General features: G+C 36.9%; 1 protein-coding gene across 1 annotated transcript in view; it reads left to right on the top strand.

Annotated features, from left to right (window-relative positions):
* The first annotated feature begins 1411 nt into the window (after positions 1 to 1411).
* MTX2 (metaxin 2) overlaps positions 1412 to 25155 on the top strand; it is a 57599-nt gene continuing 33855 nt past the window's right edge. The window contains exons 1-2 of the mRNA XM_017675313.3: positions 1412 to 1657; positions 24636 to 24683. Coding sequence (XP_017530802.2) covers positions 1618 to 1657; positions 24636 to 24683 — 88 coding nt within the window. The 5' untranslated portion in view covers positions 1412 to 1617. The remainder of the gene's footprint in view (positions 1658 to 24635; positions 24684 to 25155) is intronic.

The raw sequence follows: 25155 nt of genomic DNA, 5'->3' as shown, positions 1-25155 counted from the left end.
TGCACTTTTACAGGTTATATGTAATTGTCCACTGTGCAGAGGACAGAAATGTCTGTTCAACTGAAACCAAAATATCTGGAATAGTTAATTTCTTTTGCTCAATATCACTCATGTGATGATGAAGAGGACACAGTATACTCTGTATTGTCAGTGTTACTTCCCTCAGGACAAACAAGAAAAGCATATTTCAGCCTCTCATCAACTCTGAGTCTCAGCCAGCAAGAAAGAGCTGCTTCTTAAGGAAGTGTTTATGTCCACGTAAATCCTTGGGTAAATTTAAGTTTCACAAGTTTCCTAGTTGCAGAAGGTGATGCAAATATTGATAAGACTTATACTTAAAAAAACATTATCTACAGTAGTAGGTAGAATTCTGACCCCTGCCCCAGCACCAATATGTACAAGTTTCTAACCCTTGGTACCTGTCAATGTGATCTTATTTGAAAATAGTTTTTGCAGATGAAATCAAGTTAAGATGAGGTCATACAGGATTATGGTGGGCCCTAACCCAGTGAATAGTGTCCTTATAAAAAGAGGGAAATTTGGAAGCAAACACATGGGAGAATGCCATGTGATGACACAGATGAGTGATTTCACCTCTCTGAATATGTTTCTCATTGCTGAAAGGGGGTGTCTGCCCACTAGATGATCTCTAAAGTCTGTTTCACTTGTTAATATTTTGTCTCTAAATCTGTAACATATTCTGGTTTTTAATTGTATATGCTGAATTTAAGAAGTTTTAGGTCAAGAGGTAAAAAGTCAGTTTGGGATTTGGTATCTCCTTCCTGCTCCTCTCACCCCCAAAAGGGTAGAAATATGTTAAACAATAGTCTTATTCTCCAAGATGAGCTTCATTTCAACCGTACAGGGCAAACTATAGCTCAGCTTAGGCACTGCTCAAGCCTCCTTCTAGCTGGCAAGCCTGTTTGAATAAAGGAATAATTAAACACTAATGTCTGTCCATGGACTAATCAACCAAGCAGTATAGTGAAACAGAGGAAATTAACGTGGATTTGAATATGGGCCTAAGCAGATTCCAGAGCAGTTCATTTAAACTTTCTAAGCCTGCTTCCTTCCCTGAAATGGCGATGATAATCTCATCTTATTGGGTTGGTGAGAATGAAATGAAGTAGAATGCAGTATAAATACTTTAAAGTGCCTGGTTTCTAGCATACGATTAAAAATGCTACTTGCTTACAGAATTCCCGCTTACAGTAAGGGCACTAAAAACCTCCGCTGTCTCCTTTGCCCCACCTTCCGCTCCCCTCCCCACCCCGCTAGGCTGGAGGCCGGAGCCCGGAGACGTCGGGAACCCAGCACGCTACGGTCGCTGCTCCGCAGTCGGACGGGGCCCAGCAGTCGCGCGCCCCACGCGCCACGGGCGGAGGGAGGGGGCGGGGCTGGCGGAAGCGCTCGTGCGCCGCTGTCAGCTGCACCGGAAGTTCCTGGCCGGGCCTGGCGGTAACCTTGGGGTCTTCGCCTCCGCCGCCGGGTTTGCCTCAGCTAACCCGGGCCTCAGCAGGGGCCGGGCCTGTGAGGTGCCGCGAGCGCCCGGGTTGCGGAGGCGGACACTGAGGCCCGCGGGGTGTAGGAACCGTGGGCGCGGGGCTACCTGACGACATGTCGCTAGCGGCGGAAGCCTTCGTCTCCCAAATCGCAGGTAGCGCACGTAGCCGCGGACTGCGGACGGAGCGGGGTTGGCGCTGGGCGGTCGCGGGGACTGCGTGGGGTTTAGGGCTGCGGCTTTCCCCCAGCCTTGCTGCATTAGATACTGAACCCAGTCCTGAGGATGTAGGCGGGCACTGTGTACCAGCCTCATCTCACGGATTAGAAAACCGAGGGGGAGACACTTGGCTAAGGTCACTCTGCAGGGCGGGAGTCCCGTCTGCTTCTCCTGGTTGGTGCTTTGTCCAGCTTCCCATTCGGTCCGGAGGGACCGGGGTACATGGAGGAGGCTGTGGGTTGGTATGGCGGGGGCGTGGCCACAGGGCCGGGCATCTGAAGGCTTCCGTGTAAGAGTGGAGGCCTCGGAGGCGGGACCTGAAGTTTAAGGAGATTGTCCCTCATGATACTTTCTGTCACTTGTTACCTATTATCATTGTTCCGAAGTTCTTGCCTCCTCTCCAAGCAGGCAACACAGTAATGCCATTTGCTAGGTCTCTAGGATGCAATGAAACACCTTTAAATCTGCATGTACTTTTGAGAAACACCTTTGATTTAATGGATTGAACACGACTGATGTAAATAGATTTGTTTTCTGTTATTGAGGTTCTTACTGTAGTGAAAGAAAAAAGTGTTGAGAAAGTGAGCAGGTTAGACATAGGGTAGGTGAAGGTTGATGGGTGAAAGTATTTAAAATACATTGTTTTCAGAAAGAGAGGGAAGCTTCCACTAGTTTGCAATTTTCATGTAGGTAGGAATCACACTTATTGTGAGTAGCCATCAGTTGGTGCTCAGTAAATATTTGTGACTTGAATCAATAAATAATCTTGAATTTTCAAACAGTGATTGTTTATATTTTTAGTATTTATGTTAAAAAAAGATAGTTGATTTAATTTAGATTGCTGTTAAAAAAAAATCAACCATTTCACAGTGTATGCTAATACTGGTATACTGTATGCATGTGTCCCCATGTGTGATTTCTTCTGAAGAAGAAATGATGAATGTCTTTTAATAAGTTTAGAATTTTGCTTCCGTTAGTGAAATTTAAGAATTTCTAGGAATTTTATCTATGTGCCATCTTAGCTATTTGTAATGATCTGTTACTCTAGGAGGAGGCATTTAAAGATGGATAATCCAATAAATGGGGTTGGAACAACTCCTGAGCCGTAATGCCACAAGAATAAATTCCAGATAAAGATCTAAATGTAAAATAAAAACAAAAATAAAATTGTAATAAAATAATTAGGAGAAAATATAGGAGATTATTTTAATAATCTTAGGTAGCAGAGGAGGCCTTAGCACGATACAGAATTCAGAATCCACAGAGAAAAAGTTGGCAGACTTGATTACAGAAAAATTTAAAAAGCTTTGTATGATAAAAGATGTATGTTCTACAAATTAATAGGACAGACAACCCAACAGAATCAAGGGTAAAGGATAGAAAAAGGCAATTCAGGAAAAGGGAAATGCAGATTGACAATGAACATATGAAAAGATGCTGTCTGTCACTACCAATAGATAACAGTGTTTCCACTTAGATGGGCAAAATAGGTGTGGTAATTTCTAGTACTGAAAAGGGCTTGGGGAAAACAGTTCCCTCAAACTATTGACGAGTCTGTAAATTGTTACTACTTTTTGGGAACTTAATATAGCAGTGTTTATTTAGATACCATCCTTTGACTCAAATCCTTCAAGAGATTTATCTGATAGAAATATATGGACCAGTATTTAAAGAAATATGCAGCGATCTTAATTGTAGTGTTATTTGTAATAGTGAAAATCAGATCTGTCCTAAGTATGTATCAAATTTTGGTATGCCCACATTATTACTGATCCTAAAAATGAAGAGGTACACCTGTTAAATATATTGGCTTGAAAGCTATGATTATCTTAAGTAAAAACAAATTATAGATAATATACATATTGTATGAACTCACTGTTAAGTAAATAAACCCTATATAAACATGTGTTTGTTTATGGAAGCAAAGAAAAACAAGAACATTCAACTGATTAGTAATTTCAGGGTAATAAGGGCAGGGTGTTGGTGGAGGGTGGAGGAACTACCTTCCTGAATAGTTTGAATTGTTACAGTGAGAATATTTTACTTTTGTAATTTAAAAAATTTAAAAGATTGAATTTTGGGAAGCAGTGAAAAATGGGTGGCTAAAATAACAATTTATATGAAACCCTGTGTTTGATTTATGAATTAAAAGTGACTCATCCAGTTATTCAGAGTATTCTATTTCTGGCAGTAATACAGTTTTCTTGGAGGAGGTCAGTTTGAAGAGATTAAGATATGTATGTATGTAATCCTATTATAACTTAATAAATATTGTGAATCTGTGTTTGCAGTTGAGAGCTCTAAGTTTTAGTGTATTTAACAATTTACTTATTATTTCTTTCAGGGCGTGAGCCAATACACTGATAATTCTTTTGGAAACATTTAAAGGCATCTTGTATCTATCTGTGATACCTCTTGAGAGCCTTATTCATAAGGATGTCTTTTTGGAAGACTTCTCTGAACTCCCCAGTTTAAACGGACCGTTTCTGCCTCTATACTACCATTATATCCCCCACCAAGTTTTCTCAGTCCTTACTCCTTACTATGGCTTAGTAGCTTGACCTCTTCATCTCCATTGTTGCTATTACCTTACTTCAGGGCTTTGTCATTTTTCACTTGGATCACTGTAGTTGTCTCTGAATTTGTTTCCCTGCTGGCCTTTTTCCAATACAGCCTTCATACTGCAAGCCTCAGAGTCTTTTTGGGTTTTTGTTTGTATTATTTTATTTTAATTTTCCTAAGTTGCAAATGTGACTCCTCTTGTTTTAACACCTTCATTAGTTCCCACTTGTCAGTAGATGGAGTGAGTCGTCTAAGACCAGCATAAGTTGGTTCAAGTCCATCTCTCCAGCTTCATCTCTTGTCATTCCTTTCCTTAAACTTTTGCCTTTGTAAGCTGTTTATACTGTCCATATTTGGCACATGTTGTCCTCTGCCTGAAATGTCCATTTTGCTTGGATAACTCGTTTGTCCTTCAAGGCTCTGGGCACACTTTAACCTATAATTCTGCCTCACATTTTTACCTGTCAGATGAGAAAGGTTCATTGTTGTTGTTTTTCTGATAGTAATACTGATAATGGCCATTGTAGAAAATGAAAACAATCCAAAAGAATATAAAGAGTAAAGAAAAGAATCACCTAAAATCATAGCACCCTGATTAAAACTTTAAAATCCCATTCTCATCACTAAAACTTTGGTAAACAAAGCTATCTCATTCTCTCCCTGTATTAAAAAAATAACATAAATAATATAAAATATGCATACTTTTTTGGTACTCTGTCATAACATTGAGATCTCTTTTTGTCTCTGACTAGAATTACACATCATTTTTAAATGGTTGAACAGTATTTCATTGTAGTGAAGAAATCAAAATATACTTAACCTAATCTTACTCTGATGGGTATTTAGAATGTTGTATTAGTTCAACAAGAGAAGTCGAAGTACAATCTTGATCTCTAGCTGAAGCTCTAGCTCTGTATCTATAACTATACACACATGCACATTGTCTTGCCAGTGGGTTTCAGCTCCAGGCAAGTTTGCTATGGATTCAGTGTGACCAAAGAAATGAACAGCAAAACGTTCTTGGGGTGAAAGGGTTATATCCAACTTTATTTCCCGGTGGTAGTTCAGTCACTAGAATCCCGTTCACTCAGAGCGAGTCTGCATGCAGCAAGCCAGTCTGCGTCTGGGTCCCTCTGCCCGCACAGCCGTCCCACACAGCTGTGCTCTGGTCCTCTGTCCTCGGCTCTGCCACCACTTCAGCCTCTGCTCTCCTGCAGCCTTGCAGCCCTGCCACCGTGTTGTGCCCAGAGCACTGGGCAGAGCTCTTTTCATAGAGTCAACAGCCATGTATTGCCCACAGGTGTGCAGTGAGCTAGTCAACAATGGCCAGGTGAGAATCCTGGCCACAGGAACTCTCATTTTATCCACACACATACACAGGGAATTGGCTTAGCTGTTGTTGCAGGGGGTTGGCTAACCAAGTACCAAGTCTACAGGGCAGGCAACCAGGAAGGGGAGATCCAAGAGGAAGAGGGGCTCGTGCACCAGGTGCTGCTTGTAGTGTCTCAACTCAAAGAGGTCCTCTCTGTCAAAGGTTTTCCAACTGATTAAATCAGGCCCACTCACGATGATTTCCCTTTTGCTTAAGGAAAAGCCAACTGATTAGGGGCTTTAATCATATCAGCAAAAGCCCTTCACAGCAAGGTCTAGATTACTGTTTGAATTAACTGGGAGAAGGAGTTTCCTACAAAATAGCTGATGCCTCCCTTTTGTCTTTCCAACACCAGCCAGAGAATAACCCTTGTAGCTTGTCCTAATCAGGAACAGTAGGAAGGGAATTTTGGCAAATGTAATTCACTCTACCCAAGTTAATGCATTCTAAAGTCATCACAGGTATATATGATACTCCTCTGATGTAAACATGCTTGCATACTGAGTATTTTCTTTGGATAAATTTGTTAAAGTGGAAGAGGACTTTGTTCTTTTAACTCAGTAATATGGAAAAGAGTGGTTAATTATGATTTTGATTAATAACTTAGATGTGTAGATGATTTAAAACCTTAAAAGAGGGATAAGAGTAGTCCTGGATATTGAATGGTTTTCAAAATCTTTTATAACAGCCTGTGTATTTTAAACTTCTTGCCTTTTTTATTTGTTAATGGCAAGACTTGGCAATACATTACTTAAGTTTCTGCTTTTTAAAAAAAGAATTGTTCATGGTCAGTGGGTATGAATGTATCCTAGGGAAGGATTGAGTAGCTCTATTTGGATGTGTGGCCACATTTGGAGCGGTCCTGTACCCGGCAGGATGGAGTACTGTGGTGGAAAGGCCTAAACTCACTCATCCCTGTGCCAGGAGTGGCACAGGCTTTAGGACTCCACTCAAAGAGGGAGAGATGCTGAGCACTAAACAGCAGGAATTCCCTACAGTGTTCTTCACTTCCTTCACTTTCCATTTACACTTCCTTTGGACTTTGGAATGAGAGCAGACCTGGGTTCTTTCTTAGCTACTTGCTATAAAATGTGTGACCATGGGTAAATTACTTGGCTTTTTAAGCCTCAGCTTTCTTACTTTCAGAATGGTGATGATAATTATAGGTTAAAGATAATAAGTAAAGATACAAAGTACTTAGCATTGTGTCTGGCATATCATAAGCATTCAAAAGTGTTCATTAATATTATTTTTAGCTGTTTACTTACCAGTTTTTCTGTTCTAGTAGATGTTACCTGAAACTAACTTTTGCCACTAGGTTTGGTAAAGCTTTTGAAGGTTGTTTATAAGTAGAATACTGTGGATAAAGTGAAGGTTCCTATGGCCAGGATTCTCACCTGGTTGGCTAGCTCACTATGCAGGTGTGGGCAATACATTTATATAAAGAGCTCCACCCAGTGCTCTGGGTGATACAGTGGTACAGCTGCAGGGCTAAGGCTGCAGGAGAGCAGAGACTGGAGTGGTGGCAGCGCCCAGGACATAATCTGAGACGGCTGCAGGGGTTGGAGAGGCCCAGAGGCAGAGACCAGCTTGCTGCATGCAGAGTTGCTCTGAGTGGATGGGATTCTAGTGATTGACCTGCCACTGTGGGAATAAAGTTGGTTATAAACCCTTTCACCCCAAGAATGTTCCATTGTCATTTTTTGGTCTCATTGAATCTGTAGTGTACTTGCCTGGGACTGAAACCCATTGGTAAGACAAATACATAATTTATTTCAGTAATATAAAACATCACAGTTACCAAATTGTTAGGATAACTCCTATAACAAATTATTCTAAGATACTTATTTCAAGATTACATGTTTATCTTAATTATAAATAGAATCTTTGGTATAGGTACTCTGTATATATACTCTTGAGTCTTTTTCAATGGAGGCTTGTTTGTTAGACATTGCTGAAGAGCTCTATCCTTAAAAACTTAGCTAATAATTGGTTACTGGTAATAACAGGAAGTGTCCATTTTTGAGTCACTGTGCTAGGTGATATGTATACATAATTGCTAATATTAACAATTTGATCATTTTAGGTGTTACTCTTATTTTATAGATGAGGAAATTGAAGCTCATTAGGTAATAGAGTTTAAAGGTAGAAATAAGGTCATTGGAATAAAACAGAAGAACTGAGTTCTAAGCTGAGCTCTGTTTCTTGGTCTGTGACTTTGGGCAGACCTTTCTAGGCCACAGTTTCCTTTTTTGGGAAAGAGGAATAATGTATTTTATAATATATCAAGTGCCTACCAAGGGTGGTACATAATAAATGTTCAATGTGTGGTAGTGTCTGTTATTTTATTGACCAAGAGCCTTTGAGGATATTACCAGTGTAATATTATCCCATTACCATTTGGAGAGCATTTTGTCTGAAGTGTCTACTTTTATCATCTCTTATACCATCTTTTCTGAATTGCCTTATTTCTTCACCAATGCCCGGCTATATTTTAAGCATATTAGTTAATTTCATCATACTGTCAGGACAATATCCGTTCTGTTCTTTATTTAGAAGCTCAGTAAACTATATAAAGGATGAAAAGAAGTCTTGGAATATTTCATTTATCTCATTGCGGTCTTGTGGTGCTTAATTATTTAAATTTATTAATAACTTCATTCCAACAGTAGCACTAATTTATAGTATGATCTGGGAAAGTAGTTTTAATTTTCTTGTATGCTTTATTAATATTCCATACTCTGAAATTACATGATTTTTAGTTTTTAACTTAAAAGGTTTTAGTAATGGGTGCCCTATAAAATTTGCCAGTCTTATTTCTGTGAAGTCTTTTGAGTTATTAATGTTAGCTCAGGCCTTCCATATTTTAATGAAAATTGAAGTAAAACATCATTCAACTTAACATTTTTCAGATATTTTTGAAATTTCTTGATAAGCAGTTATCAGATGGACTGAAGATCAAATGGAGATGAGATATTAACTTTAGGCATTAAATTTAGGCTTCTCATTTTTTGTTCAAAGACAGAAGTTATAATATTCAGCAAATCCAACTATAGACATTATGTGTAGAAGAGATGTATTTGTCTTGCCAGTAAGAGAAATGCATGTTTTAATTTTTTATTGCTTTGTAAATGATCCTCTATTCGTGAATACTTTTCTTATTTTTGTATGCTCTATAAATGAATCATGGTTTTGAACTTTTCTACATCAGCAATAAAAATGAAATTTGGATAGTGATAAAGGTAGTTCTTTTCATGAAAACAATCAGTTTGTCATAGCAATTCCCTTTAACTATAACTGTGTTGGCAAAATAGAGGCCATAAAAAGCATTTTATTGTGCTTATATACTTAGCTGTGTTTTTGTGTTGATGTTATAATTTTATCTCTAAGAACTTATATAAACCAAAAAAGTTTCCTCATGACTTAACCTGCCTTTGGATTTTTTTAATGTTTTTTATTTTGTTATCATTAATCTACAATTACATGAAGAACATTATGTTTACTAGGCTCCCCCCTTCACCAAGTCCCCCCTCAAACCCCATTATAGTCACTGTCCATCAGCCTAGTAAGATGCTGTAGAACCACTACTTGTCTTCACTGTGTTGCACAGCCTTCCCCATAACCCCCCCTACATTATACATGCTAATTGTAATGCCCCGTTTCTTTTCCCTGCCCTTATCCCTCCCTTCCCACCCATCCTCCCCAGTCCCTTTCCTTTGGTAACTGTTAGTCCATTCATCAGTCTGTGATTCTGCTGCTGTTTTGTTCCTTCAGTTTTTCTTTGTTCTTGTACTCCACATATGAGTGAACTCATTTGGTACTTGTTTTTCTCCACCTGACTTATTGCACTGAGCATAATACCCTCTAGCTCCATCCATGTTGTTGCAAATGGTAGGATTTGTTTTCTTCTTATGGCTGAGTAATATTCCATTGTGTATATGTATCACATCTTCTTTATCTATTCACCTACTGATGGACATTTAGGTTGCTTCCGTTTCTTGGCTATTGTAAATAGTGCAGCGATAAACATAGGGGTGCATCTGTCTTTTTCAAACTGAGCTGCTGCTTTCTTAGGGTAAATTCCTAAGAGTGGAATTCCTGGGTCAAATGGTATTTCTATTTTAAGCATTTTGAGGAACCTCCATACAGCCTTCCACAATGGTTGAACTAATTTACATTCCCACCAGCAGTGTAGGAGGGTTCGCCTTTCTCCACAACCTCGCCTACATTTGTTGTTGTTTGTCTTTTGGATGGTGGTGATCCTTACTGGTGTGAGGTGATATCTCATTGTGGTTTTAATTTGCATTTCTCTGATGACAAGCAATGTGGAGCATCTTTTCATGTGTCTGTTGGCCATCTAAATTTCTTCTTTAGAGAAGTGTCTATTCAGCTCCTCTGCCTATTTTTTAATTGGATTATTTGCTTTTCATTTGTTGAGGTGTGTGAGCTCTTTATATATTTTGGATGTCAACCCTTTATCGTATCTGTCCTTTATGAATGTATTCTCCCATACCGTAGGATACCTTTTTGTTCTATTGATGGTGTCCTTTGCTGTGCAGAAGCTTTTCAGCTCGATACAGTCCCACTTGTTCATTTTTGCTTTTGTTTCCCTTGCCTGGGGAGATATGTTCATGAAGAAGTCACTCTTGTTTATGCCTAAGAGATTTTTGCCTATGTTTTTTTCTAAGAGTTTTATGGTTTCATGACTTACATTCAGGTCTTTGATCCATTTCGAATTTACTTTTGTGTATGGGGTTAGACAGTGATCCAGTTTCATTCTCTTACATGTAGCTGTCCAGTTTTGCCAGCACCATCTGTTGAAGAGACTGTCATTTCCCCATTGTATGTCCATGGCTTCTTTATCGAATATTAATTGTCCATATATGTATTTGGGTTAATATCTGGAGTCTCTATTCTATTCCACTGGTCTGTGGCTCTGTGGTTCTTGTGCCAGTACCAAATTGTCTTGATTACTGTGGCTTTGTAGTAGAGCTTGAAGTTGGGGAGCGAGATCACCCCCACTTTATTCTCCATTCTCAGGATTGCTTTGGCTATTCAGGGTCTTTGGTGGTTCCATATGAATTTTTGAACTATTTGTTCGAGTTCATTGAACAATGCTGTTGGTAATTTGATAGGGATTGCCTCGAATCTGTATATTGCTTTGGGCAAGATATGCCTTTTGATTTTCAAAAAAGACTTTTGTTGTGTATATTTTTCTGAGTGAATATAGTATCCACAGATATTGTAATAGAATCCCCCCCACCCCCCATATCTTATTTTATTACCTGGTCAAACTACAACACTAACTGGAACTTCACATAAACAAATCTCCTAATTTGTTAGACTTTAAAAGGCCACCATTACCCCAGCATTTATTTCTGTAAGGTAATATCGGCAACTGATGCTTTAATGATCTGGCCTTTTGTTAACTTCCTTTTCTTTTGATTATTAGCCTTTTTGTTATAGCAAAATGTTTTGGCATCATGAATCATAAGTAATGTTTCTGATTTTCTTATTTTATAAAATAAAAAAGATTATGTGTCAATAGAAATAATATAAAAATAAAAATTACTGTCTTGTCATTAGACATTGTTATTGTTATTTTTGGTAGTCATCAGTTTAATATTCTGGTTTGGCTAATGGACAAGGACTAGTTGTGTAATGTTAATTATTTAAGTGTTAATTGATATTCTTTAGTTGAGATTGTGAATTATTCTTTATGTATTTTCTTAAACAGATTTCTTCTTGTCATATACTTGTACTTATTTTCCCATTCTGTCATTTTGTTGCTGTTTGGAGAAGGTAAAATAATTTTAATATTAAAGTAAATATCTAGAAAGAGAGATACTGTTTTAGAATTATGGAGTGCAGTTTAAAGACAAATATAAAGTATGCTCCATTAATTATTCTTTTGGATTATCTTTGTATTATAGGAAAATTACTGATAAACTTTTTATAAAAAGTTCATGGTAAGATTTGAGTTTAGCTGGCATAATTCAGTCATTTTTTTTCTTAGATTCCCTTTTTTCTAATTTCTGGAATAATGTAGCAACTGCAGTCAGACCAGTTTATGATGGTGGCAGGCCACTGTGGTCACTCGGTTCCAAATTCTGGGGACTAGAGGCCAGAGAGCAGTGTTGTGGTCTGAAACTGGAGAGAGAATTTCAATAAGGAAAAGTTTCAAGGTAATGGGCTAATGAAATGGAACTGACTGGAGGGAGGGAAGATGGAAATGTCAAATCTATGCCTGAAGCTGAAGCAGTGAAGTAGAATTTATAATGTAACATGGTCAGGAGTCTGGTAACTGATTTAGATGAGCAGAGGGAATTCAGATTAATCAACATTTAATTCTGTCTTTAGTGATAATCTGTGTCTAGTAGTAACTATCAAATGTAATTATTCAGTTATTTTTTGTAGTATACAAATCACACCACAGTTTAAGGGTGTCAAACATGATCCAGGGATCATGGATCTGTGGTCAGTAATTCTGACAGGCCATCATAGAGATGGTCAAAATGTCTGGATTGTCATCTGTAAAAACTCAAGTGCTGGGGATGATCGATCCAGCAGTTGAGGGCATCTTCATCAATGTATCTGACAATTGATGCTGACTAGCAGCTCAGATGGTGTTGTCTTCTGGACTGTTTCTACCATGGCCTCTCCATATGGCTTGGGCTTCCTCAGAGCCTGGTGGGCTCAGTGACTCAGTTCTCCAAGGGCATGTTTCCAGGCTAATAGGGAGAAGCTGCATTACCTTCTATGACCTTGCCTTCTCCCATGTTCTGTTGATCACAAGAGAGTTACAGGTCTGCTTAGATTCAAGGGGAGGAGAATTGGACTTCACCTCTTGGTGGGGTTGGGAAGTTGGTGAGGTTCTAGAAGAGCTTGTGGGACATGAGATACTGTTGTGGCCATCCTTAAGAAATATCTGCCTCAGTAAGCAGGTGCTAATATACTGGTGCAGAGGGCTCAGCTGAGTCTGATTTAGAGCTGGGAATTTACTAGTCCCATTTGTGATCTAATAGAGGTTTCTGAAATGGGATTGGGATGATTGGGAGGTGAGGTGGGGGGAACAGTGTCTAGGGGTGGTAGGGTAATATTGCACATTGCTTCAGTTATCTCTGGAGCTCGCTAACACTAGTCAGGTTTACCTTGCATTGCACTTCCAAACCCACATGCACATATTCACACACACATTGTCTTTCTGACCACCAAACGCCAAATACGTGAACGTTGAGGGTAGCGCTCAGGCAAGTGTATTTTTTTTAAAACTGATTGGGCTGTGCACTTCTGGTTAGAAACCACTGAACTATTTGGAGAAAAAGTTCATGAGTTACACTGTTGAATTTAGTACACATAGTTGAGACGTTGTCATTCCTTAATTTGGTTTGATGGTTTTCTTTCCAGAGTTCTAGTGGTTTTTTGCTGTCAGATATCTTTCAGGTTTTAGATAGCAAAGTACCTGCTTGATTTTCTAAGGAATACATTTATTTGTTAGGTTGAATACCTAAAAAGGGGTATGTCCTATAATAGAAATGCTAATTTAGGAAAACATTACCCAGCATTTTACCTCCCTTCTCTCGAACCAAATTAAGGGTGTTAGATTTTGAGTGAACATCTCAATTCTGTCTGTCCCTCAACTTCTGTCTGGCATGCTTGTGGTTATTTTTTGGACCTAGTTCAGATTTCATCTCTTGTGAATTCTTTTCTGTCTTCCTCAGGCAGATGTAGTTATTTCAAGAGGATTCCTCTAGTGCTTTATATGTACTCCTGGTTTGGTGCTTATATTAATAATAATTATTGTTTGAGTACATTCTTTGAGCTAGAGACTGCGTATGACACTTTCATAATTTATCTAATTTTATTCTCCCACCATTCTTACGAGGTAGGTAATATTTTCCTGTTTTACATGTTAGGAAATTGAGGCAAGAAGACATTACGCAAATTGGCCAGGGTCACTCAATAAGTTGTAGTGTTGGGTGGGGAACCCAGGTATGTCTGACTTCAATACCTATGTTTTTTTCCCTGCATCACCTATTTTCACTTACTGTATTTTAAGTGGTTATTTGTATCTCTGTCATCTCTTCTTTCCCCTCCCCCTATTCCCTCAGACAATCAACAGTATTCTTCGAGAGCCATGACAGTTTTATATTCAGCTTTGTCTTTTTATTATAGTCCCTGGTACATTTTGGAAGTTTAATAACCTCTGTTCAGTTAAATGCCTTTTATATTTTAGCCTAAGTTATCGGCTTGTTGGTGCTGTGAATTTGTTTTCTTGACCCTTGTTAACCTCCAGATGTTTGTCAGTTTTATGAAATTGATACTTGAATATCATTTTGAAATTGATCTCTTGTTTCACATATATAGGTTTAGATGGTTCATGTTCAAGTCTCATAAAGAGTAACTTAATTTTACTTTCCTTAATGATTAAATCTAATGGAAAAACTATCATTTAACCACTTTGGTTCTAAAATAAGTGAGGCCTCAATTAGCTAATCTTAAAGGCTTATTCAGGAGCACTATAAAATGACAATATGTTACAAAGGCATGTTTCAAACATGGCTTTAAGCTGTATTCCACAAATACTGAAATAGATTGAGACGGGTCAAAATCTTTTTGAGTAAAGTTAATCTGCACAGATCCTCATTTCCATATTCTCTGAGGCAAATGAATGAAAGAGGTGAAAATAACTTAATCTTATTTGGGGTTCATTCCACCTCCTGGGGATAGCCTTTCGTTGTGTTGTTCAGAGATGGTCTGCCTCGGATCTACTGGGAGTGCTTGTGGCAGTTTTGGATCCAGGTCCTCATCTCCACAGTATCAGAATCTTTGAGTTTAGGGTTTGGTGGAAATACACAATTTTATGAAGTATCTCATGTAATGCTTACACACTAAGGGTTGAGAACCACAGCTGTAGGATGATTATAACTGCTTTATTACTAACAATTACTACCCAAGAATGTTTGTTTGTGGGCTCTGTAAGAGGTTAGCACACAGTTGTGTGCTCACTGACTTCAGAGGCACACTACCTGGGTTCAAACCTGCTTTTATCACTTACTAGCACTGTGACTTTGGGCAAATTACTTATGCTTGTATCTCAGTTTTCTTATTGTAAAGTAGAGATAATAATAATAGTGTCTATCTTATAACATATCTCGGTATGAGATAGTTAATATGTCAGGACCTTAAGTGCACAAAAATGCAATAGGAATCTTTTAAAATTTTCTACTAACCTCAGCTTTACTGAGGTATAATTTACATACCCTTTTAAAGTATACAATTCAGTGATTTTTTTTTAGTATATTTACGAAGTTGTAATTATTACCTTATTCTCATTGTAGAACATTTCCATCACCCCAAAAATTTATAGTTACTTCCCAGTCCCTTTCCCAGTCCCAGTCAACCACTAATCTACTTCTTGTTTCTGTAGATTTGCCTTTTCTTAACCTTTCACATAAATGGAATCATACAGTATGTTTTCTTTCGTAACTGGCTTTTTTCACTGGGCATAATGCTTTTGTAGTTCATCCATGTTGTAGCATGTTTCAACACTTGGTTCCTTTTTATTACCAAATAGTATTCTATGGATATCACCACATTTTGTTTATCCAGTCACGGGGTGACGGTCACTTTCTGACTACTGTGAATAGTGCTGCTGTGAACATTGGTGTACAGATCTTTTATGTAGATTTTTGTTTTTTTAATTTCTCCTGGGGCAATAACTATGAGTGGAATTGTATAATCATATGTTAATTTTGTTTAACATTTTGAGAAACTACCAAACTTTTTAAATTCACACCAGCAGTGTGTGAAAGTTCCAAATTCTCCACATCCTCAAAATCTGTCGTCTGTCTTACTGATTGTAGCCATTCTAGTGGGTGTGAAGTGGTATCTCATTGTGGTTTTGATTTGTAATTCCCAAATGACTAATGATACTGAGTTCTCTTCATGTGCTTCTTGGCCATTCATCTATCTCCAAAGGAATGTCTATTCAAATTCTATGCCCATTTAAAAAAAATTGGGTCATTTGTCGTTTCTGTTACTGAGTTGTACGAGTTCTTTATATATCTGGATGTAATCGTAGGGAATGTCACTTGCTTTTGCTGCCACTCTCCCCAAACACCCCCAAGTCATCATCTACCTTAGATAAGCCATCTGGGTAGTGTTTGACCAGAAGGAGATAGATTCTTACTATTCTCTACTGCCATTTGGGCCCCGACTTCAGTTTTGAGGGGAAGTTCTGCCCTCTGTTAGTTTGTCTGTGTTTTCAATCTGTTCTGCTTTCTAGTCTCTCCTTCCTGAGTGGTGGGTGTTAGAACCCATTTGCTGGGATATTAATCCTACTGACTAGTTCATTCATGTGCCCTCGCTTTGTGTTAATCTTTTGTTTACCATTTTGTTACAAATGAATAGGTGGTTGGAGGTTTTGATGAGGGATTTGTGAGATATGATAATGACTTACTTGCTGTAGGCTCAGTAAATTGGCATTCATTTGGCATTCTGGAGATTATATACTCTTGAATGAAATTTTTTCTTAGTTCTATAAAACATGTAACCAAACAGAATTAAGTCTTGCTATGGGTATATCAGAAAATCTTTATTGTCATAGTCAGATACACTCCAGTACTTGTCAGAGTTTTTAACTTGAAACATTAGAAAGTAACAAATATGGAGGTAGGTCACATGGTATCATCAACATCTAAGTGCCTTAAAGACAGTCACTTGATTTTCTTTATAATTTTATCTTTAGTGCTTAGAATGGTGCCTGACACATTGTATTCTGTTGGGGTGATATATTCTGTGAATATTTACTGGATGAATGATAAAACAGATTCATAGAATGCGGTTACATTTATTTTCAAAAGTGAGGGCTACATACATTTACTATACATATTTATATATAACACATAATAAAGAATATATAGTGGATTCTGATGTCAGTCAACAAGTGTGTTCTCTGTAAGAACTGATGATAATTTGTAGCCAATGGAATAGTACTGCTATGAATTTTCTTCCAAAGTCTGGGAATCCTTTGTTTTGTCTTATACTTCTCTAGTTTGTCCTAGATATCTGCTTCTTGCTTTGGTGCCGTTATTTTAGTCTAAGGCAGTCTTTAATCTTTGTATCTGTACTTGCTTGCAGTGTATTCTTTAAGTAGCTGCTGTGATCCGAATGTTTGTGTCCCCCCCAAATTTATGTATCAAAATCCTAACCCCCAAGGTGATGGTATTAGAAGGGGGGACTGTTGGGAGGTGGGCTCTGCCCTCATGACTGGGATTAGTGCCTTTATAAAAGAGATCCCAGAGCGCTCCCTAGCCCCTTCTAGCATGTGAGGGCACACTAAGAAGTCAGCAGTCCAGTCAACCAGAAAGGGCCTTTAACAGAACTTGACTGTGCTGGCATCTTGATCTTGAACTCCAGCCTCCAGAACAGTGAGAAAAGCCTCCAGAACAGTGAGAAATACATTTCTGTTGTTTATAAGCCATCCAGTCTGTGGTATTTTGTTATAGCAGCTCTTGCTATAAGCCCTAGCTATAAGATAGTTGCCTTATAGCTAAGTTACAAAATGTTACATGCCAGTTTTTTAGGTTTATGGAAATGAGCATAGCACTGTACTTTTCCATTCTCTAATATGAGCCGCTTTCTGACAAGAACATTGATCTCTGACTATTGAGGTGATAGGAGAATGGTTTTAAACTCATTTTGTGGGAAGAGTCACTTCCTGGTTACACATCCTATATAATGTCATTAAACATTACTTATGAAACAGTAACTCAGGGGTATCACTGTTTAATCATTTCATGATCAATATTTTCTGGGATTGAATTCTATTATACTTTGCATGTTGAATTGCTGTTAAATCTAATATGTAGTTCTTAAAATTCTAGTTTTTATAAAGTCCCATGTCATCATATTTTAAGTCTGAACATCTTAAAAATATATTTTAAATGAACTGCCTAAAACTTGATAGGTTTTGAACTTAGTGTCTGTATTAACATCATGAGATCATCAGTATAGTATTTATGTCAAAGTAGTAAATTTATTTCCTTCTTTTCTCTGTGTGTCTTGCAGTTACTTGTCCATGTTTAAAAGCTGCCAAATGCTCTTTGAGCATTTTGCTATAGTAGTAGTATTTGCATTTACACATTTGGCAGAAAGCCATCCAAATTTGGAGATAGGTACATGTTTCTTACTCCTTTTGTGTAACACTGTCTGCATAGTCTTTGGAAGTGAAGAGATGACATCTATGAGTTTTTGAAATCTACTTGCCTAAGGATAAACTGGGTTTGACTTCATTAGTGCACAAATGATAGGTTTGTGTGAAGTTATTATAGCATTAATCAATTTGATGGATTGGAAATATGACAGTACTGAAGTAGCGTGTAATATTAGTGCCTATTATTCTACAAATTATGTCTTCACCTACATTCAGATGCCAGAGGACTCATGTACATTAAGAATGCAGAACTTAAAAAAACAGCAGAGGGCACCTCTTTTCTTGTCCTCTTAGATTAGATTATGAAGAGCTAGACTTTGGAATTAGACTAGACCTTTGGAAAGGTCATAGCACTTTCATACTGTGAAACACCTGAATTGAATGAAATAGATAGATAATCTGCCTTCCAAACTAATACTTGAAAGAATACTGCATATAAAATGTAGAGTCTTTAAGGGTCCTAGGGATACGCGTATGTGAATTTATTGGCTAGTAATCATTTCTCTAAAAATTATAACAGATCAGTAGTAAAGAATATTGATTTCTTTTTGTTGTATTGGTTGGTAATGCTTAAAAATAGGTTCTTCAAGTGTAATTAAATGAGAAACAAATATTTATTTTGGGGGGCTGTGGCATTGCTCTACCATAGATGCATTTCGAACACTTATTGACTTATGTATGCATTTATTTATCTTATGGCTTTAAAAAGTCCAAGAGTATGCATCCTCTGTCTCTCTTTTCTTTAAAACTTTGTTCTCTTTCACATACTTACAAGAGTGGAGAAATTTTTCTTCAAAAATTTAAAAATGCTCATTTGAATTAAAAAACTCTCCATCCCATTAAAGATTGAAAATTTAAGAGGCATCTCCTTTGCTTCTGGTCATAGAGATACTAAATATAAGACAGCAATTTTGCTGGGCAAAATTAGAAAATAGGTAAAGGACTAAGTGGGTAAAAGTCTTTTAATGATGTGTATTAGAAACTTTTTTATGAGGTGCTCTGATACTTATTTTTAAATGTTCTTTATATCTATAAATTAGGAATATATTTCTTCTATATAAAAATTACAAAAACTTCCATGGATTTTTTGCTAGGGAATAAGAAGTCATCCTACTTTTAAAGAATGAGTTAATGTAGGTCACTAAGAGTATCTTAGAATAAGTTATTGCTTTGGTATGAAAATGATATAGTAGTTTCTTTTTGTGAAATAATCAATTTCTGAAAGGTGGGTAGTTTTACTTTGAAACTCTTGTAATAAAGATAATAGCTTTAAATGATACTTAGGCAAAAAATTTAGATTTTTCTTACTTTGAATTTCATATTTTGGCATATATTATTATGAATGCCATATTCAATTTGGAGCAGTTGAGAAGCCAAGTCTTTAATAAATAATCTTGGGACCATAAGAATTTTTCACAGTTTAGGAACTTGCTGCATAGAAAGGGAGATAAGATACTGACATAATAATAGATAGAGTAGAAAGTAATATATAAGACAAGTACAAACTGCTATGGACAGTATAGATAAGGAGAAGTTAGATTTGTTTAGTTACAAAAGCCTTCTTTATGGAGGTGGCATTTAAACTTGGTCTTAAAAGGTATTGGATTTGAGTATATGGTGCTGAAGGAGTGTATTCTGGACAAAGGGGAACAAGTTGAGCAAAGACATGAGGTAGGTAGGTAGGCAGGTACCCCCCACCCCCCTTACTATTAATTCCTGTGTGTTCTTTTCAAGCTTTCTCTGGTAAAAAGAAAAATGACTTCACTAGAATAGAGGAGTAGTCTTCTTTGTTCAAGTGTATGTGAGTGGCTGGGTTCCCTTTTAAAACTTCAAATGTTACTTAATTAGACCAGTATTTTCCAAACTGGAGTTTTATGTATATACTCTATGTTATACAAGACACTACTTTCAAGTACAGGAAGAAAATAGTGGAACTTGGATTTGAGGTTTTTTTTAACTCTTTCTCTTTTAGTGTATGTTTTATAATATGCATGATTTATTAGCTCAGGAATGCCAACTATATGATTTCTAAATCTGTTTGGGCCTATATGCTCAAATTTTTTATTGATAGTGATATGAGATTTTAAAGTGTGGTGATCCCTGGGTTAGACTAATAGAATGTGGAAAGGAGAGAGTGAGGTGACCTGTCAGGTGATTGAGGACCTTTTGTTAGTCTTAGGAGTGTTAACAGCAGTAATATCTGATGAAACCTATATATTTAATATAAAATATAGAAACATCTGGCCAGGTTTTGGGTCAGTGCATAGGTAAGTTTTATAGAATTAGACTCTGCCAACTATCTTAGGCAGCTGTTAATACTTTTACCATTGTATGATTGGTTGGAGTTTTGAAGTTCTCTGGGTAAAGTTTCCCCCTTTTTCTGTGTTTCTCATCTTTTCTGCTGCATTTTTAGCCTATATGGTACAGAGACTAGTAACAATAATGATAGTGGTAATAATACAGACATTTATTTAGCTAACATTTACAGATGCCAGTTGGGTACTAGGTTCTAAGGATGAAGGGGTTAGCAAAAAAATCAGACCTGAACACTGGATTTATGGTACTTACGTTCTAGCGGGAGAGATAAACAATCAAATAGTCCTCATATCTCAAATTGATTTTAAAATGTTGGCTGTGATAAATGGTACAAAGGAACGCACATGTTATTCAGGCTCGTAAAGAGAGTGTTTGAACTACTCAGGAAGGTCAATGAAGGCTTTCCTGAGGACAGGACTGGCCTCATAATTTGTAGGGCCCAGTGCAAAATGAAATGTGAGGTCCCTTGTTCAAAAGAATTCCAAGACTGTGAATGCAAAACATTAAACCAAGTGTGGAGCCTTTCTAAGTGTAGTCCCTGTCCAACTACACAGGCTGCAGGGACATGAAGCTGGCCCAGGCTAAGGAAGTGCTACTTGTGCTGAAATGTGAGGATGAGGTAGGAGGGGGAGACTGCTCTAGGGCAGAGGAAACAGTACAAATGAATCTCTGGGGTAAGAAGGAATGTGGTGCATTTGGACACTGGGTAGAGGCCAGTGTGGCTGGAGTAGAGAATAGGTGAAGTTGGGGTATGATGAGGCCAGAGAGGCAGAGGAGGTGATGTGTTAAGGCCAAGTTGAGGGTTCTGATCTTTATTCTAAGAGCCACACAAATTGTTGTGTGTTAAAGCAGAGAGTTTACTTTTGATGTGCTAATAAGACTATTACCTTGCACCTTGACAGCATTGGATAACTTCTCTCTCAATACCTATATCTTGTCAGCCTCGTTTTCAGAAACTTTTAGTCTCACCTTCTATATTTATTCTAAGCCTGGCCCTTCCCTAAGGCAGGTTTAAAAAGAAACTTCACATCAGGGAGTGATACACATTGAAAATAAGGTAGGTGAGTGAGTCATGAAATTTCTCATGACTGGACTGATAATTGAATTAGACCGCAGTCTAAAACATTTTAGGTCAACTGAAGTAAAACTTGGAAGGGATGAAAATGTCTTATTAGTGTTTTAAAAGGGTTTGTTTTAAGTGATACAGGTTTTTAAGGTCTGTTGTCAGCACTATGATTTTTAAATTCTTAATCTCCTTTTCTTTTATGCATAGTCAGGATCAAATGGCTTATTGACTGTCTGATCTTGGGAAGGGGGAGTGAGGAACAAGTTGTATTTTTGGACTTCGTCTTGCATATAATAGGCATTCTCCATTAAAAAGGCTTTGGTTATTATTATCCAAACCAAAAAGCAGGCATTGTGTTTTGTTATGTGTGGATAATAATGTTCATGATTCATGGGCTTGCTTACTTAGGAGGCAGTTATTGAGCTTATTTGCTAGAAAGATGCCTACATGGTTGATTTGTAGATCCATTGCCATGTCACACAACTCAGGACTTTTCAGTTTTGGCACTCTACTGAATAATATGCTACTCATTTCTTCTCCTATGTCATGTTTAGAATGTACTTGAGCTGGTTCAGGTAAGTGATGCGCTTAAATCAATGATGTTTGTGTACTCCGAGCTGCTCATGGATGAGATGGGCCTCTGCTCATTCCCTGCATACTCCACTATTCCTTGCCTCCTGGTCCGTGGATACACAGGCATTCCAAGCTTCTAAATAACCTGGTTATTTAGGTTATGTAGGTTTATATCAGCCTACTTCCCTTTACTTTTTAAGTGACAGGTTCTATTTGTAAAGATAAAAAGTCAGATGTTTTGGCAGTTACTTTTGAGAGCTTAATTTCTTTTTTTTTAAAATTAAGGTATCATTGATATACAACCTTATGAAGGTTGCACATGAGCAACATTGTGGTTTCAACATTCACCCATATTATCAAGTCTCCACCCCCACTCCATTGCAGTCACTGTCCATCAGCATAGTAAGATGCTATAGAGTCATTACTTGTCTTTTGAGAGCTTAATTTAAATGATTTCTGAGTTGGAATGTAGTTTGTATTTTGGATGAGGGAAAATACACTCCTGTCACCCCTTTTCCAGTTTTAGATTAATAACAGAGCTTTTAGTTTTTGTAGGCAACTTCTTTATTCGTACTTGGAGTCAGGTAATATGCTGCAAGATTTCTTTTGTTTTCACATATGTCTGTTGTGTTAGATCTGGAGAATCTGTTGTGGTCATGATAAATGAACTCTTTACTGGAATTACTGAACACATGAACTGCTATTCATATGAGAACTCTGCAGTATTTGCAGCGCTGTGAATTAGCTTCTGATTTATCAAAGAACACATTTAAAACTATATTTATGTATTTAATGCTCAATGTTATGTTCTTCTATTGTTTTTGAAAAGTCCATTGTTTTTGAAAATCTGTAGTCCATGTCTCGTATATATATAAAATAGCTAACCAAAAGTTAAAATTGCCAGGTTTAATTAGACCACCCCATTACTTTAACATAGTTGATAATAAATACTAAGTTCAGCAAAACTTTGATTAGCCAGAATGTTTAGGGAATAGGGCAGTAGGTTTAATCAATATCTCTTTATTTCTACACACAAATAGTGAGCATCAACTGTATGCAAAACATGGTGCGGTATGGCATACACAGATGCATACAACAGATCTGTGCCCTCAAGGAACTTAGTTTCAATTATCTTTAAAATTTTTAGTCCTATGCTTTATTGTTTTAATAAGATTGATATAATGCTAATTGAATCTTTGATGATACAGGATCTTACAACGAATGAACCTCATTGTATTTTTTCTCATGTAGATGTAAATGGTGTACATGTGCTGACCATACAATTTATTCTAAAAGGTTATTTTTGAGTAATTTGCTGATGCCAGCTTGTTTTTGATCCCTTGACTTTTGTTTTAAAAACTGTTACACAGGTTAATTGGGTTCTCATTGAAATTTTACTTTGTTAAAAAGTTTACAGTAACTTATAATAAATATTTAGTTTCACTCCCTCTTTCGTAGTTAAGATGCAATTCACTTGCCTTTACATATATGTAATATTGTGGGTAATGGCATCTAAAACTGTGGATGTTCCATTATTTGCTTGATATTTTCAAGGGATTATCCCTATGTATGAGTTTAATTTTATGTAGCTCAAACCAAACTAAACCAAAAATATCAGAATTTATAATAATGTTATGTTCTTCTTTCATTTTAAAGTATAAGTAAATGCAAATTATGGGTATCCCCTCCCCCGCTGCAACTGTTTTAGTGCATCTTAAATGATCAGGCTTAAGAAAAAAATGCTTCACAAATATAAATTTCTTTTAAAAAAATCAGCTAGAATTATATATTAAAAAATAATTTGTTATGTCACAGAGACTGGATTGGTTTAAACACAATAAGAAAAATACCAGTTATTATCGAGTATGTATTTCATTTACTTTCTTGCTAAAAGCAAATATAGTTACTGTGTTAGAATTAGTAATTCTGTAATTCTAATTATGGCTTTTACAGAGAACAATTTAACAAATGATATTTTGTATATTCTGTCAGTGGAGGCATTGCTTCTTAAGTGCAGTTGATTAGACAAAATTTAAATCTAGTGCTTTTCCCAAGCACTGGTAGGTTTCTAAATCTTTTGGTTCCCTTTGTTCCTAGAGTCTTTTCTGTATGAAAGGTTGAGTGTCAAGGTCAAGCCTGGCTTCTGGCCTAAAATTAGCTTTACTAGCTTTATACCTGCTGTAGGTACTTACTGCTTCTTGTACTATTTCCCTTTGTTTTTACGGAGTGGGGGGGTGGGGCCTAGATAAACTGCTAGAATATCCTAGAATACAACTTGATTCATCTGTTTGTTTAAATATGTCTGGTTTATAAGGAAAGATGCAGAGCCTGATACAGATATATTTGATTATTTCATAAAGTGTTTTTGTCTGTTTAAAAATTTACTTTGTTGAAAGTTTATAGTAAGATGTTATAAATATTGTTTCACATTTTTTTGATAGTGAACAGAAATTCAATCTTTTTTTATATGTATGAGTAATATTTTGAATATGTCTGTGTCTGAAGGAAGCTAAAGGAATAGTAGCATATAGGCTATTTTAGTTTTTAAATCCTACTTTTGATTGGGCAAGATGTCTTCCATCTCCTTCCCATGAAAAAATAAAGCACCACCAATGACCCAAACATGAATTTAAAACAAATTACCTAACCTACTTATACAGGTTACCATAGAATCTAAGGTAGTATAATTAGTTGCCATATTTAAGGTAACCTTGAAGTTTTTTAGGCAAATGTATGTGCTTATTTATTCATTTGGTTACTGGTTTATTTTTGCTTTACATGCCTAATTATCACTGCCTTGTTTCTGCAGCTGCAGAACCTTGGCCTGAAAATGCTACATTATATCAGCAACTGAAAGGTAAGTACTTGTTCATAATTAAAAATGGCTTTCTATCAAAATATATATATTACCAAAGAAACTTCTCAGTAATATAATTCATTGCAAAGAGAACATAAAACATAAAAAGGGATTCTTTTGTATAATTTGTATAGGAGATTTTACCTTAACTTGTATCCGCCAGTGTAAAGCAACTACTCATGGCATATAAGGTCTTTAGTTTATTATTGACTCATTATATTGGCTGCTGTAGGCAGTGTAAAATGATGTGGTTGCAGGAGCAGTTGGCAGATTTACTGCACCAGTAGCTGACACAGCAGATTTTTGAAGTCCTGTGGTAAAGTGGGCTCTCAGTAAAAAGGAACTGTTAAAATGTATAGGCTAGGATGGTTCAGGCTCCCTTTAGCAGCTCTTCATATATCATCAGATCACATTATGGACCCCATTTGGGGCTCAGCAGCCTGCTGCAGTTGTCAGAAGACTGCAAAGTAAT

Source organism: Manis javanica, chromosome 12, assembly GCF_040802235.1.
Source record: "Manis javanica isolate MJ-LG chromosome 12, MJ_LKY, whole genome shotgun sequence".
Classification (NCBI taxonomy): Eukaryota; Metazoa; Chordata; class Mammalia; order Pholidota; family Manidae; genus Manis; species Manis javanica.
The sequence above is the reverse complement of the archived record's forward strand: the minus strand, read 5'-3'. Positions and strand labels throughout refer to the sequence as shown.